The sequence below is a fragment of the Delphinus delphis genome, chromosome 8, assembly GCF_949987515.2.
Source record: "Delphinus delphis chromosome 8, mDelDel1.2, whole genome shotgun sequence".
Taxonomy (NCBI): Eukaryota; Metazoa; Chordata; class Mammalia; order Artiodactyla; family Delphinidae; genus Delphinus; species Delphinus delphis.
In genome coordinates, this window is record NC_082690.1 from 109,811,628 (window position 1) to 109,827,905 (window position 16,278).

General features: G+C 59.7%; 1 protein-coding gene across 2 annotated transcripts in view; it reads right to left on the minus strand.

Annotated features, from left to right (window-relative positions):
- Nucleotides 1-2,435: 2,435 nt before the first annotated feature.
- AP2A2 (adaptor related protein complex 2 subunit alpha 2) overlaps nucleotides 2,436-16,278 on the minus strand; it is a 63,625-nt gene continuing 49,782 nt past the window's right edge. For both annotated transcript variants that reach the window (XM_060019535.1, XM_060019534.1), the window contains exons 11-22: nucleotides 15,435-15,617; nucleotides 14,756-14,853; nucleotides 14,134-14,365; nucleotides 13,852-14,025; nucleotides 10,570-10,730; nucleotides 7,857-7,939; nucleotides 6,267-6,358; nucleotides 5,489-5,610; nucleotides 4,420-4,536; nucleotides 4,261-4,330; nucleotides 3,982-4,116; nucleotides 2,436-3,192 (exon numbers count right to left, since the gene is read on the minus strand). In XM_060019535.1, the coding sequence (XP_059875518.1) occupies nucleotides 3,115-3,192; nucleotides 3,982-4,116; nucleotides 4,261-4,330; nucleotides 4,420-4,536; nucleotides 5,489-5,610; nucleotides 6,267-6,358; nucleotides 7,857-7,939; nucleotides 10,570-10,730; nucleotides 13,852-14,025; nucleotides 14,134-14,365; nucleotides 14,756-14,853; nucleotides 15,435-15,617 (1,545 nt within the window). In that variant the 3' untranslated portion in view covers nucleotides 2,436-3,114. The remainder of the gene's footprint in view (nucleotides 3,193-3,981; nucleotides 4,117-4,260; nucleotides 4,331-4,419; nucleotides 4,537-5,488; nucleotides 5,611-6,266; nucleotides 6,359-7,856; nucleotides 7,940-10,569; nucleotides 10,731-13,851; nucleotides 14,026-14,133; nucleotides 14,366-14,755; nucleotides 14,854-15,434; nucleotides 15,618-16,278) is intronic.

The window sequence follows — 16,278 nt, forward strand, 5'->3', positions numbered from 1 at the left end:
CCACCACACCTGCCGGGAGCCGGGGAGGCCAGCGATGCAAGGCCAGCCCCTCCGCGAAGGCGCAGCCTGGGGCCCTGGTCCTCCTCTCCGAGCGACCGGGGAGGGGCAGGAGCACTCCCGAGGCCGCCGTCCTGACCTGCGCTCCCCGCCGCCGCTCCTCCGCAGCTTCAACACTGACACCATGCAAGTGGACACCAAGTGTAGCTGCTGCCGCCCCCTCGGCTCCCATGAGAAGCAGCTCGTGCTGCCCTGCCCAGACCCCAGGGTGAGGGGACGGCGGCTGACGCTGACGCTACAGGTATTCAGCAGCTGCACGTGCCGCTCCCAGCGCTGCGGAGACTAGAGACCTGGCCCCGGGAGTGAGGACCAAGCCGCGCCGCCGGCACCCGCTCCCCCCGACTCACTGTGCCCAGCAGCCCCTTTCCTAGGCACAGGGCGTGGCCTCAAAGAGCCCTCAGATGCAGCTCACCCAGGCATCTGAAGAGAAAGGTCCTGCAGACCCTGACCAAACCCAGCAGGCTGCCCTGCACTGCCAGCCTCGGGACTGCACAGGGCACTGCCCACCGCCCATCCACACAGCCTCCCGGCCTTCGAAGGCAGCCTTCCAGTCCTGCTGGGACCAGAACCCCACCCCCGGTGGCAGGAGTGAGGAAGGCTGCTGCAGAGGAGATTCCTGGGGAAACAGGGGCCGCCCAAGCAGAGAAGGGTGGGGGAGAGGCTCGGGTCACAGCGAGGAGAGGGGCCCTGCAGTCGGGGAAGGGAAGGGAGAGGCAAGCGTCACCGCCTGCCCACCAGCAAAGCTCACCCTGGGGAGGGGGCACCAGGCCCTGTGCACCATGAACAGACAACAAATAAACTGGCACTTGTCAAGGCACAAAGGCTCCTGAACTCTGCTCCTGCCGTCTCCCGCGCCCCTCGGGCATTTGTGAGTCCCCACACCCGCGTCCAGCTCACGGGGTCGGACCCGCACAAGCATGGGCCAAGAAGGGGTGCCACTGTGGGCCCCCGGCCTCCCCTCCCCTCCCTCCCCTCCCCTCCCCTCCCCTGCAGGCCCTCTCACCCTTCCCAGCTCAGCACTACTCTCCTGTGAGGCCCTCCGTCCCGTGGGACCCTGTACCCTGCCTGTGGCTGGGCTCACCCCCCAAGAAGGAACCCCTGGGCCCACTTGGCCCCCAGACGCAGGCCCCTAGAAGGCAGGCCCCCGACGCGCACCACGGAGTGGGGGGAGCCAAGGCCAGGCCGCAGGCCCCACCAGGATGAGTCCCACAGGCTCAGCCCACGTCCTGAACCCAAGTGCAGAGCAAAAGGCACGTCACCTCGACACACCTCAGCTTCCATCCCCGTGACTGGGGAACAGGTTCCGGACGACGGGCCCGCATCATCGGTTCTCAGCGCCCCACGCAGCCCCACGGGACGGGACCTTGAGCCGTATGCCGGGCGCCTTTTCCTCCAAAGACCACACACGTTCCAGCCGCCACCCCAGCATTTGTTCACCCAGAATGGTGGGTGGAGGGAGGGCGTCGGCTGACATAAGAAACCAGCCCCGGGCTGGCAGTCCAAACACTGGAGCCCAAGCACCGCGCACCGTCCCGCACCTTGAACAAAAGCACGACGGCCACGCCATCCATCTGCAGTGCACAGCAGTGCCACCAGCGGCCATGCTGCCACCACATGCACAAAGCCTCAGCCTCCACCACTGCGCACTGCAGGGGCTGCACAGGGTGGTGGGTGTGGGAACCTTGAGTGGGGCGTCCGCAGTGTGGGAGGCCCCAAGTACCCACATGGCGACTCCCAGAAGCTGCCTCCCCGCGACCCGCACCACGGCACAGGGCCACTGTGTTCCCCCGCCCCACGTGGTTCTCCCCACCGCACGGCAGGGAGCCCGGTCCCTGCTGGAAAACCAGGGTAACCAACAAGGGCCCCAGCTCTTCCTGGGCCCCTCAGTGTCGAAAGCAGACGTGTCTGTCGAGGACAAACCTGCAGCCTGTGCCTGCCGCCCACCTGGCGCATCTGCCGCTAACAGGACACAGGCCTCGCCTCGGCATCTCGAGGCGCAGGCGACAGCACGTGAGAGCTGCGCACACGGAGGGGTGGGGGGCCGGGTGCCAGCTCACCCCACTCTGCTCGCTGCTTCCCGACCACACGCAGGCCTCCCTCCTCCCACTGCACAGGCCAAGGTCCACAGCACCCTGGCCTGCAATCATGACCCCGGCACCTTTAGGTCACTGCACAGGGAAGAGACCAGCTCACCTTCCAGAAATCTTCTCCGTTGGCCCACAACAAACCCTGCCATCACAATCGGGAACCAGTCCTGGGCCACTGTGGCGACAGTGCACTCATTTGAAACCCAAAGATGCGTGAGGTTAGGTACACCCCCTCCAGAGCCACCAGGAATCCCCACCCCCCAGCGCTGCACACATAAGGTCTCAGTCAGATGGCTTTACAACCTCGCTTTAAGAACACAGCGCTGGGAAAAAGGAAAATAGAATTAAATCCAGCCAGGATACGTGTTTTTGTTGATCGTCATTGAGAACACAACCCTGTCTAACTTCTAGATTCAGAACCCGGCCCCAGCAAGCCCCCTGGCACTGTGCTCTCACCCTGGCCGAGGTCGGCGCTTGGGCCCCGTGTGGACATACCCATCAGCCCTTGGGCTGCCTCCCCGTCTCCCATCCAAGTAGCCAAGATCTGTTGCCATGGCAGACAGAACGCTGCCTCTCCTCTCAGAGCATCAGAGATGAACTGTCAATAAGACAGCCTGGGCATCTTGATAAAATTTCAAACAACTTTCCATTTTCACTCAAACTTCTAAATTCCCTTTAATTTGTAGACTTAACCACAGAACTGTCTTGATTCTATAAGAGTTAATCCCGGGATCCACGCCCCTCTCCTCCTGACTTGGCAGGACGGCTGGGTCCAGGCTGAGCCTCTTCTTCCTCGACGGCACACAGGCTCCCATCCATCCCCACAAGGGACGAGGCCAGAGAAGCAGGGCTGGGAGGCACCCGGGGCTGCAACACTACACAGGGCGTGGACTTGCGCCATGGCAACGAAGACGACAGTGGAGATGAAGAAAAACGCAGACACAGGAGCCTGACCCTCCGTCCTTGCTGATTAAAACTGTTCCGAAAGCAACTCACACAACCTCCGAGAGACGGTTTCTCTACTCGTCCGCAGCGTGAGTCGGTACATCTGAAACAGAGGACACAGAAGGTCAGTGGCGGTGCCAGGGCAGGCGCGCGGGGCCAGCCCCGCCCAGCGGCCCCGCAAGGCCCCCTGCTCAGCCCGTCCCCGGAGGTGCCACTGTTGACAGGTTCAAGCAACGAACACGCTCTCAGTGGCAAAAATAAAACAGTTTGACATCAGCAAGTGCTCGTGCGCATGTGGACCAACTGGAAACTTCATGCGCAGCTGGCGGGCGTCTGAGACCGCATCGCTGTCGGAACAGCAAGGCTGACCGTGCCCAGACCCCATGAGCCGGCAATCCCACCCTGAGTGTTCCCCACGTGAAATGAAAACATGCCCACGCAAAGGCATGTCCGGATGTCTGCGGCAGCCGTATTCAATGCCTCCTGAAACAGGGGCAGCCTGATGTCCATCGACAGGAGGGCTGGGCAAACCAGAGTGGCAACTCCCCACAAAGGAGGGCCACGTGCTCCACGAGGACCCACCGTGGACACAGCAGCAACACGGTGACTGCTGGAGCCTGGGGCCAGGCGGGTCCCACGCTGGGCCACACGGCGCTGCCCCCTAGGGAGGCCGGGGCTGATGCGGGCGTGCCAGAGAACTTTCTGGGGCGATGCAAATGCTACACACACCAACGGGTGGGTGGTGGTGGTTACACAGGTGTACACATCTGTCGAAACACATCAAACTACCACATCTGGGATCTATCTGCATATCTCACTGTGTGTGAATTACACCACAGTTAAAAAAAAAAAAAAAGCAAGCGTATTCAGCGATTCCCTCAAGGGGCTTGACCTGGGCTTGCAGATTCGGCTCCAGACGCAGTAAGCATCCAATCTGGGTGGTTCTGGTGTGTATGATACCAGCTCCCACAAAGTTTGCAGGATTAGGATCGACTTCCTCTAGGAGTGCAGAACCAAAGCCAATAATCTGTGGGAAGAACCAGGAGAAACAGGAGCCCCTTGCGTCGGCGCCAGCAGAGGTGGAGGGTTCTCCGAGGCGAGAAGCCGCCAGCCTCCTCTGAGGACTCCGGTCGTGTCCCGACCCTGGGAACGTCCACAGCAAGACCTTTACCTTGGCTTTGGTGATCTCTGTGTCCATTGGGTGCTTCGCCTTGAAGATATTCTGCACTTCCTGCTGGGGACTGTGGGAAACCGAGGCCAGCGCGAGTGCCGTCAGCTGAGCCAGAGCCGAGGCCCCCCACCCACCCGGGGGGGACAGGGCGCCACTCACTTGCTCAGCTGCTTCCAGCGCTGGAAGAAATCCTGAGAAGCCATCTCCGTGGGCTGGAAAAACTTGTTGAGTGTGATAGGCAGCTTCACAGACACATTCTGAAAGGTTCCCCCATACCTGTGAGCAACACAGAGGCATGCTGGGAAGAGTCCACGTCCCGAGTGTGCCACCTCCAGGGCACAGGGGGGCCGCGTGCAAAAGGCGGGGCGGAGAGATCTGGAAGGGCGGCCCAGGGCTCCAGGGAGGCTGGTCCATCTCCGGCGCACCGTCATCGATGGCCAAGGACGTCGGGGAACGTGCCCCCGCCACCCCCGGCCGAGGCTGCTGGGCTGGTCGCAGCGCCGGGGACAGGCGCCGCCTCTTCCCGTTCCCCAGGAGTCCGTGTCCTACAACTCCAAGTTTAAATCGTGTGGGTTTTTTCTTTTTTCCATGAAAAGACTAAAAGAAAACAGTGTGCCTACGGAATGAAAGAAAAATTCTGCACGTCTATTTCCCTAAATTTTACAAAGTACACCATCTGCAGGTCCCTGTATACCTCGTATTTGGAAAGGTGCTTTTTCAAAAGTTAACCTTACAAATACCCAACAGGGAAGGCTGGGAAGCACACTCTACCACAGTCGCTGAAAGACGGCAGGAACGAGCCGAGAAGCAACAGACACGTCAGAAAAAACAGTCAGGCCGACGTGTACGCTCAGAGTACAACACACAGGCGCTCACACCCCAGACGAGGCCCTGGTGGGCCCAGCGCCGGGCGGCTGGCCTCTGGAGCAGCAGGCTGCGCAGCGCCCGCAGCGGGACAGGCCCCTCGGTCTCTCGCCTGAAAGCCCCGGGCCTTGGGAAGAAGGCCCCGCCCACCCGGCGTCCCAGACCCGGGCACCCTTTCCCTCCCCCACTTCCCACACCCCCCTGTAGCAGACGCCTCTGGAGTGTGCACGGCAGGTCACCCCTCGGTCCTCACCACACCCTCTGAAGGAAGGATGCAGAGGTCCCGCGTCACAGCCACGTGCCGGCCCAGCCTGACACCCCCGCGTCCAGCAAGAGCGGCTGGTGCCTGGGCCGGGGCTCCCACCTGAACTGGATGTTGAGGACGGGCGCCTCGGTGAAGTCGGACACGCACTCTATGTTGACAGCCTGCTGCACCTGCGCGCCCCCGTCCACGGTGGGGTCCACAGGCTTGGTCTGCAGGCTCAGATGTGCATGTGTCAAGGAAGCTGTGGCGACGCTGGGAACATGGGCTGAGCCCCGAGTTCAGAGAGGCTCCAGAAGGGGCCCGGCAGGAGTCGGAGCTCACATCCTGACCTCGGACGAAACCTGCCATACGTGTGTTTTTAATAACTTAAACATTTAGCTTTAACGGTCCACGTTTAAAGCGTGTTTATCTTAAAATAAAAATAGATCTGGCCTGTAGTAAGGAGGTTCCTGCTTCACGGCTTTTCCAGGGAAGGCGGCATCCTCGGTGGTCAAGCTGAGCCTCCTTCGCCCTCACTTTACCCAGGTGGCCCATCATCGCGGGAACAGGACACCTGGATGGCAAGGCTGACGGGCTGGAGAAGCTCACGTCCCAGTTCTGCCATTTATATGGGACCGTCTCCGGTCGCAGCTCGTCCCAGGTGGCCCATCATTCGCTCTGCCTGGGCAGCAGCTCCCTGGGAGACTCCCCAAGGAGACCAGAGCCCCAGCAGATGTGGAGGCCGGAACAGGCCTGCATGTACTTCACCAGCGTTATAAACAAGCAACCTGAGTGTGGGAAGGTACCCCGAGGTTGCATTAACAGCACCTGGAAACGCCCTCCTAGTCTATCCTCCACCCGCTTCTGCCAGGGGCCTAGGGGCAACGGAACCAAGGATATTGGCCTGGAGGTCGTCCGAACAGATGAGCGTAGGAGTAAAGCTCAGGAACTGCGTGGAGGTCTTATTACCGTAAAATATGAACATCCGGCCTAGAAGGAAGCAAAGCAGCTTGTTCCCACGACACGCCACAGCCTCCTGAGCTGCACGGAGGAAAGCAGAGCCCCCGGCCCACACAAGTGACGCCCGAGCCCTCGGCCTCGGCACTTGGGGGGCTCGGAGCCAGCACAGCAGGAACCGCCACACAGACCTCTGTGGACGTCTTTACACCCTCAGAATTCAGAATGGAACGTGAACTTCAAATCTCCTGAAGAGGACGCACAGGTAGGCATGCCTCCCCGACAGCCTAAGAAACACCACGGCTCCTGGGTGACGCCACCGTGGCCCGGAGTCTAACCCCTTCATCCAATGAGAAACGAACACCTCCGTCCGTCCTCAGTGAGAAGGAGTCTGAGGGGCCCCACGGGGCAGATGCGCTGCCTTCCCACCCTCCACTCGCTTCCGCAGACAAGGCTCCACAATGGTGCCAAGAGGGAGGCGGGGCCAGCAGCCCACAGGGCCCCTCGGCAACAGCCCCAGTAGCCAGTGGGCACAATTTTGGGGGGCTGGGGGGAACAGAAAGCTTTTTTTAAAAATGTGGTAAAACATACACCATATACCCTGCAATTCACCGTCTCCGCATCTCTAGGCGCACAGGGCGGGGCACGAAGCACATTCACATGGTCGTGTTACCTTCCCCACCTTCATCCCCAGAACGTTCCGTCTTCCCGAACGGACGCTCTGTCCCCATGAACACTCCCTCCCCTCCCCTCCCCCAGCCCTGGGCCCCACCGTCTACTTTTCTGTCTCTGTGGATGTGACTCCTCCAGGGACCCCTAGGGAGTGGAATCAGACAGGATTAGTCCTTCTGTGACTGGATTATTTCACTGAGTGTGATGTCCTCAAGGTTCACCCTGTGTAGCCTGTGTCACAAGTTCCTTCCTTTTTAAGGCTGAGTAATGTTCCAGTGTGTGTTTAAACCACATTTTGTGTATCCACTCAAATGGATGGACACTTGGGTTGCCTCCACCTTTTTGGTGACTGTGAACATGGGCATGTGAATACCTGTTCCAGTCCCTGCTTTCCTTTCAATTCTTTTGGGTAAATACCCAGAAGTGGGATTGCTAGGTCATATATATGGGAGTTCTATTTTTAGTTTTTTAAGAAACCTCCAGACTGTTTGCCACAGCAGCAAATACATCCCCCCAGCGCACAAGCTTCCAATTTCTCTGCGTCCTCGCCAACCCTCGTTTTGTTTTTTATAGCAGCCGTGCCGATGCGTATGAGGTGGTACCTCGATGGGTCTGACTGCATTTCTCAGACTATTGGTGATGGTGGGCGCCTTTGCATGCTCTTTTGGACACCTGAATGTCTTCCTTAGGGAAATGTCTGAGACTTCTGCCCATTTTCTAACTGGGTTGTTTTTCTGTTGTTGATTTGGAGTCCTCTATATATTCTAGAAACTAGACCCTTTTGAGATTTGTGATTTGGAAATACTTTCTCCTCATAACTTCTAAGAGAAGTTTTCATTAAGTAAAGTAAAATACATACCTAAATTCTGCCGAAACTCAGACTTCAGTCCAATCTGAAGAAGCTGGTTTTCAAACAACACACCATTATTTTTACAGACAAACCTGGGGGACAAGGGACAGCATGTGAGTCACTCAGAGCCACCCACCCACCAAAAATACCAAGATCAGTTTCGAAAAAGGGTTTAAAGAACACGAAGACCAGAAAAACCTCTCTGGGACAGGAGGGAAGGGAAAAGCAGCAAATATTCCGACGAACACCATTAAAAGCGCCCGCTAGAGATGGGAGGTAAGTTGAGAGGGTGACACGGCACAACCAAGGAATGACCACAGGAGCAGGTCGTCTGCCTTCCATGAAGGTGCTGCTCCACCGTGAGCAGCTTCCACTGACGCAGGACGCGGGCGCCACGGCAGAAGCACACACGCTTGTTCAGGTCGGCCCACAGGCTCGGCCACTTGACACGCGGCAGTGGCCTCCAAACGGCCTCCACCGGGGCTGTCCGCGGGCCACGCCCACACCCAGGCGGCCCTCCCTGCCCCTCCTGTCCTCCCCTCCCCTCTTCCCTGCTCTCCCTTCCCCTGGTGCTGCGAAAACTGGACAGCTACATGGAAAAGCATGAAACTAGAACATCTCACACTACATATAAAAATAAACTCAAACTGGATTAAAGACCTAAATGTAAGACCTGAAAGCATAAAACTCCTAGAAGAGAACACAGGCAGAGCACTCTTTGACATAAACTGCAGCAAATATTTTCTTGGATCTGCTCCTAAGGCAAAGGAAACAAATGCAAAGATAAACGAGATCTAATTGGACTTAAAAGCTTTTGCACAGCAAAAGGAAATCATCAACAAAACAAAAACACAACCTACTGAATGGGAGAAAATATTTGCAAATGGTAAGACCAATAAGAGGTTTAATTTCCAAAACATATAAACAGCTCATACAACCCAATATCGAAAAACCAAATGACCCAATTAAAAAACGGGCAGAAGACCTGAACAGACATTTTTCCAAAGAACACATACAGATGCCAACAGGCACATGAAAGATGCTGAACATCACTCACCGTCAGGGAAACGGGGATCAAAACCACAAAGAGACAACACCTCACACCTGTCAGAACGGCCATCATCAAAAAGACCACATATAACAAATGCTGATGAGAGCATGAAGAAAAGGGAGCCCTTGCACACTGCTGGTGGGGATGTAAATTGGTGAAACACTGGAAAACAGTATGGCGGTTCCTCAAAAGACTAAAAATACAGCTACCACATGACCCAGCAATTCCAGTCCTGGGTATATTCAAGGAGAATGAAAACACTAATTTGAAAAGACACATGCACCCCAATATTCACAGCAGCATTATTTAGGAAAGTGAAGATACGAAAGCAACCTAAGTGGCCGTCAGCGGATGAGTCGATAAAGATGTGGTATAATATACGATGGAACACACGCACACACACGCACACACACACACGCACACACACACACGCACACACGCACACACACACGCACGCACACACTCGGCCAATACAAAAATGAAATTCTGTCATTTGCAACATGAATGGACTTGGAGGGCGTCATGCTAAGCGCAATAAGTCAGACAGAGAAGACAAATACTGTATGCTGCCATTCACGTGTGGAATCTGAAAAATAAATGAATATAACAAAACAAACAGACTCACAGACACAGAGAACAAACTAGTGGTTACCAGCAGGGAGAAGGAAGGGGGGAGAGGGAAGACAGGGTACAGGAGTAAGAGGTGCAAACTGCTACACGTAAGACAGACAAGCCACCAGGATATACTGTACAGCACAGGGAAATACAGCCACTATTTTGTGATAACTTTAAACGGAATATAACCTAAAAAAGTTGAGTCCCTACGTTGTACACCTGACACTAATATGATGTTGTAAACCAACTAACTATATACCTCAGTTTAAGAAAAAGAGTCTGTTTTCCGCCACAGACGGACAACTGGCGGCACTGCAAACCCGCCCTTCCCCAGTCACTTCCAACAAGCGACAGGAAATACGAGTCAGTGTGCGGGGCGAACGGAGAGAGACAGGAGAAACCAGAAAACCACAAGAACTCTTCCGCGGTCACAAAGACCAAGACGAGCAGCCGCTCCTTGGAGACGACAGAACTCACACCCGCTCTCCTCTCGGAGGGGGAGCCCCCCACCTCCTGGCTGGATCTAGATCAGCAGAGACAGAGGCACAGACAGCAAGCAGGGAAAAGGGGCAGGATCCGCGCAGCGAAGCGCGGGGAAGAGCAGCCTGGGATTTCGCCTTCAAAGTGGGGGAACGGGGCCAAGTCGACCGCACGCAGGACTCTGCTGGCCCACAGCAGGGGTGTGAACATCGGGACACCGGTCAGACAGAGGTGACAAGGACGGAACAGGTCAGCGGAGGAGCAGGAAGCAGGCTTGGAAGCAGACCCCACAGGACAAAGCAGTGACTGTGAACTCAAGAGCGTCTCTTCAAGAAAAAGCTAGGTGCCTGGAGGGCAGACACAGGGCGTGATTAGAGAGCCCAGGGGCACAGCACGGAGAGCAGAGCACAAGCGTCCTGCAGGGCAGGCGCAGCCCACGGGAGCAGACAGCACACAGGGCGCCCACCACTCCCTCACCTGTCCAGCGCCTGAGCCTCCTCCCTCCCTGGGCACCCAGGGCGCAGGCCTGGCCGGGCGGGGGGAGCCCCTGTCCTCGGGATGCAGGAGGCAGACTACCTGGCGAAGTTGTCCTCGGAGCCGGGAGCCAGGGGAGCGACCGCGGAGGGTGAGTCTGAGAAAACGTCCACGAGCAGCCCGCCGGAGGAGGGTGGAGGTCCCGTGGGGACGGGGGGCGCAGCCCCCAGCCCCAGTAGGTCTGCCGACGGAGAAGGCGTGGACTGGAAGACAGGGAAGGAGAAGGTCAGCGCAGACCCTTCTGGGCACCACGCCAGGCAAGCGCAAGGGCCTGCACCCCACCCACACCCCGAAAAGAAGTGTCTGGTTTCAGAGACAAGACTGTGCGTGTCACTGTCAACCATGTGAAGAAGTCTGGAAAGATGAAAGAAGTAAAAGCCAGCAGCTTACTAGGGCGCAGCCTTAGTCATCTACGTTCTGCTTCGTTACAGAGGAAGAGCAGACAAAATGCCTGCAGAACAGGGTTTTTTTAAAAATAACTGCTTTTTTCGTTGTTTTGTTTTATTTTGTTTTTAATCGAAGTACAGCTGACTTACAATGATGTGCCTAAACAGCTGCTTTTTGACCCTAGGCAGGAGACAAAGGACACAACAAGCCCTTCCAAAATCCCCCTCCAAGCTCACAGGAGACACAACAGCGCAGCTCATCACACGCGCCCTCCCCAGACGTCCCCCACCAGCTGCGCAGAGAGCTGGCGCTGCCCCTGCCTGGGCGCACGAGTCCGGAAACGTGCACGGTCCTGAGGACCGAGAGGTTCCTGTCGCAGCGAGAACCAGGCCTGTGAGAACTCATCTGGAGTGACTTTTAAATGTCCCCCTGGACCCTCCCGAGGGCAAATATCCACTTACAGTCACCTGAGACTACATCCGAGAGCTGCTTTCCGTCACTGCAGTGAACACCTTGCTCGGTGTTACTGCGCACTCACTCATCTTTCCAGGAACGCAGCCACGCCGGCAGCCACGCTGAGAGCCCAAGGAGGCCAACGCCCCTTCTTTCTCAGGAGTGTGGATGCACCCACCCCAGGCACTGGCCAGCCCGCCCTCAGGCCATGCGGAGGACGTACACGTGGGAATCATTACATTAGCATAAATAACTACTTACTTCCCTTTTATTTTTAGAGCACTGCACTGAATTTCTAAAACATTACACGCTTAGGCAGATGATCTTCTGTATGGATTCCACGTTGAGACAAAAGAGGCGTTACAGAACACGTGTCCCGTCCCGCAGAGAGGACGTGGGCCTGAGCCGGCCAAGAGCTCCGCTCCGTGCGCCAGGCCCTCCTTCCTGGGGCTCCAGGGCAGGCAGCGCGCCAAGCCCACCCTGCGGCCGGAAGCGGCCCGGAAGCGGGCGGCTCCGGGTGAAAGGGGCTCCTGGGCAGAGCCGACAGGCCAGGCCGTGCTCCCCAGGAGAAGGGGAGGGGCCCCCAGAGGAGCTGTCAAGCTTCCTCAGAAGCTTCTGCGCCATTGGGGAGAGTCGATGAAATGGCCACGGGGGCTCCTGGCCCTGCACCTGGGATGACACTCCCACACACACAGCCCCTCACAACAGCCTCCCACCAGCGAGGCCATCTTCGGGAGCCTGGCCACCCAAGGTTAGGAGCTGCTCCCGGTGGGGGGGGGGGCCCAAGCCTGCTGTGAGTGACGCGAGAAAGGCCTCTGTCTGGGCCACAGAACCCGCAGCCTGACGAGGTCACTGCACCTCTGCCACCTACTGCACAATGTCTCCACTGGTTCCCAAAGAACAGTGCAAATGCTTTTTAAAGTAGGCAAACCCTTCTGTCCCATTAAGTCAAACACGGACAGACAAAAGCAAGGCTGCTCCTTAGGGAGGCCCCGCTAAGACGCCTACTCCCTCCCCAGACCCCACGTGCAGGCTCTACCCTGCAGCACTGGGACCCCCCGCCGCTTCGCCGCCTCCCCCTCTTCTCAGGACTCGGGGAGACCCTCCCCCAGGAGCCGGCCTGGCACCCGGCTCTGCACAGGTTACACCTGCTCAAAGCGCCGCACACCACAGGGTGCAGGGTGGCTCTGGGCTCCTCCGCCAGCCCAAAGCCCCAGGAGGACCGGCAGCCTCCAGACACCCACCCTCAAGGCGCACAGACAAGCACCCCAAAGCCACAGCTGAGCCGAGCTCCCAGGAAGGCCACAAAGAAAATCGCCTCCTGGCATGACCTGCGACCCTAAATAAAAGGCATTCTGGCCACTACTGCCCAAAGCAAAAGGCAGCCCAGGCGTTCTCGTGAGATCCAGACATCTCAACGCCACCTGGCGGCGGGGCCTCCCTTCTGAGTTTGAAGACAGGAGAGAGAAGGCACCAGGAGGAGAATCCCAGCCAGGAGGGACCCCGGCCTCTTTCCTGTCCTGCTGCTTCTGCCTCAACTCCCCAGCCCCGTCAAGGCCTTCCCCCTGCCCCAGCTCCCTGAGCCGTGAGGACAAACGGGAACTCACATCCACAGGGCCACGAAGGGCGCCCCTGGAGAGAAGGTATCAGGGCTCAGGTGAGAGGTCCCGGCTGTGACGGGGCCCCAAGTCAAGGGCCAGGCCAGGTCTGAGCACAGGCCTCACGGCGGGCCCGAGGCCCCGGGGCACACAAGGAGACGTGGAGCCAGGCAAGCGCCCCCCAAGGAGCAGCAGGACTCAGACACGAGCACGCTCTGGATGAGCAAACCAGCCGGGCCCCGGGCCGTCCACACGCCGCACGCGCCACCAGTGGGGCCCGCCCTCACAGAGGCCGCCGCGCAGCGTAAGCAGCACCGTCCATGGTGCCGCACCGGCGTCCTGGAGGGGACACACAGCTCTCCAGGCTGCCTCCCGACGGGCCAAGCATAAAGACCAAGGTCCTCGGGAGCCGCCTGCAGGGCCGCAGGGGCTGCTGCCCAGCCGGGCTAACGCACCTGCTCCCCGGGCTCCCTCCACTGAGCCGAGAAAGGAAACACAACTCTCAAAACGGCATCTTCCCCGACGAACGTCAAAGGACATGTTCTCAGGGCATCGTGCGTGAATAGGACGCTCGCTCTAACGCGCTCACTAGTGAAAAACCTCTGAGGACAGCAGGAGGTGGGTCCACTGGAAACCAGCGAGGGGTGCGGGACTATACGGCAGTCGTGCAAGAGACGGGTGACCACGTCTTCTAACTCCAAAGCCGAGGCGAGACGTGGGAGCTGACCGCGGACCCCAGACAACCATCCGACAGACACGGTCTGGCTGACAGACACAGGCGTCTGGGTCAGCCTGCCCCCCAACGACAACAGTCCAGGGCCACGGATCTCGGGGACCAGGTGCCCCAGGAGCTCACGCAGGGTACGGCCCTCAGGAGGGGACCCACCGCAGCGCTGGCACTGGCCGGGGCGGGCTCGGGGCCCCCGTTGACGTCGGCGCTCCTCTCCCGCTTGGCCTCCTCCAGGTCGGTCACCGTGCTGGGGCCCTTCTTCTTCTTGAGCTTGGCCAGGATAGAAGACTCACGTTCTGGAAACGGAGGCATCTCCTCCAGGACAGTCGCCTGGGGGGAAAGGAGCCCTAGGTCAGCACAGCACGAAGCCCCATGGCCTCCGGCCCCCAGAAAGGGTGGCCAAGGCGAGGCGGGGGGCAATAGAGCAGCGTGGCGCACCAGGATGTCGGTGCTGGCGACAGTGCTGAGCCGCAGGTACTCGACGGCGCGCTGCTGCAGCTCCACGTCAGCATTCTTCAGCTGGCTGTCACTGCGCAGCACGTCCTGGATGGTGCCCTTCACCTCCGGGAAGAGGTTCACGAACTTGATGTAAGTGGACAGGAGGAGCGCCCTGGTGGGGACGCTGCACAGGTGGAACTTGGAGTGCAGCAGGTGAAACTGGGTCAGGGGGCTGGGGGGGCACACATGGGGCACAGCGTCACCTCCACGCCTCACTCCCCGCCTGGACCACCCCGCCTGAGCCTGACCCCCGTGTGTCCCCACAAGACGGGGAGTGAGCGCGGAGTGACTCTGGGGCATGAGCCCACGCTCAGCCAGAAGCTGTGCGTTCCCGCTCCAGGCCAAGTCCAGGCTCCCCTCTGAACAGCGCCGGCCATCAGCCATGCCTCCTTCCCCCCAGAATCCCTGTGTTCTGTACAGCCAACCAGAGCGGATGTCCCCTCGCTACGGGCTGTCCTGGGGAGCTCGGGACATCAGCTGGCCTCTACTAGGCCATCGGGTGTGAATCAGTGGGCACAGGCCTGGCACTGGACGCGGGACTCCCAGCTCCCGGGTGACTCACCTGGATCTCGGGTCTCCTGCTATCAAGTTCCCAAACTCCCCTAGGATGTAGCCACCGACTTTGACCAGGTTCTCGTGGCACGCTGGGGCCTGCAGCGCCTACGGAAGAGCACGCGCAGTGAGCCTGGTGCCCAGGCAGAGGAAGCACCAGTAGAGCTCGGCCTCCGGAGAAAGCCACTGAGCCGTGTGACGAGCCAGGAGAGCGGGCTCAGGCTGCCTTCCCAGGGAGCCTGCTCTGCACGCGGCCGCAGCCCCCAGAGCCTCCTGAGCCCCTCCCGAATGCACTCCCTGCGCCATCCTCTCTCCTGGCCACTTCGGCAGAGGGATCAGTAGCAGGGGAGCCCCACGGGCAGGGCCACGGCCGATCCCACCCCTGGAACGAGAGCTGCTCCCAAAAACTGACGCGTGGGCCCTGGGCAGGGGCGGGGGCACACGGCCCTCGCCGACAGAGACCACAAGCCCACCGTGGCGGCCCCACACCTGCTCTCGGACACACAGAGGCCAGCCCAAGGCCCCAGCCCGGGCAGCCTGCTCAGGAGGCCATGCGCTGACCGAGAGCCTCCCACCCGGGGTCGCTGTGCTGAAATCAGGGACAGAGGGCACCGAGACTCCAGCGGAGGCAGGAGCAGTGCCGGAGCCCGGCCTGCGGGAAGGCTGGCGGGGGCGGGGCGGGGCCACACCTCAAACACCGTCTTGGCGGCGTAGCCCTGCACGTCGTCCCGGTTGACGACGATCTGGATGACGCGGTACCACACCTCCTCGCTCACGTAGTCTCCAGCGATGCGGATCAGGTTCAGGATGGTGTCCACGTACCACGTGTAGTCCACGGCGTACTTCTCCGCCAGGATGGCGACCTTCAGCACCTGCAGGGCACGGCCACTCAGAGAGGGCCTCAGAAGGGCCTGAACCCACGTCAAAGCGACCCCCACTTGTCAAAGGAGCCCGTAAGTCTAAGGTTCCAGGAGCAGACGTGGAGGGACGTGTCGAGAGAGGCACAGCGAGCCCCGTCCTCCCCCCGCCACCCGGCCCGCAGCCCAGGCAGCCCCGCTGGCAAAGCGCCGCCCGCGCTCGCTGGGCCTCCTGCTCCGACAGCCCTTCTCCCAGCTCCCCAGGGCACCTGCTCCGGGCTGCGGAAAGCAGGCCCCTCACCTCCCCCGGGTACAGCCTCCTCCTGCACCGAGCCTGCCCTGAGCAGCATCGGTCGCCAACCTGGAGCCCGGCCCCCCGTGCTGCCGCCCGCGCGCCCACCTTCCCCAGCGTGACCTCCTGACCGCGCCCCAGATCCCCCATCCACCTGCTCTGCACACCCTCTGGCCTCCAAGTCGACCCTCCGTAACGACCCCAGAGCACCGTTCCAGAACACCCACCTCGTCACCGCCCTCGGCTTCGAGTCCTTCAAGCCCAGAGCTGGGCCCAAAGCTGGGCGCTGGGGCCCCCTCACTGCCACGCCGGCCTGTGTCCCCGCTGCGCCCACCCCCCACGCACGCCCTGCTCCCTCTGTGCTGAGCACCTGCCTCCCGGGAC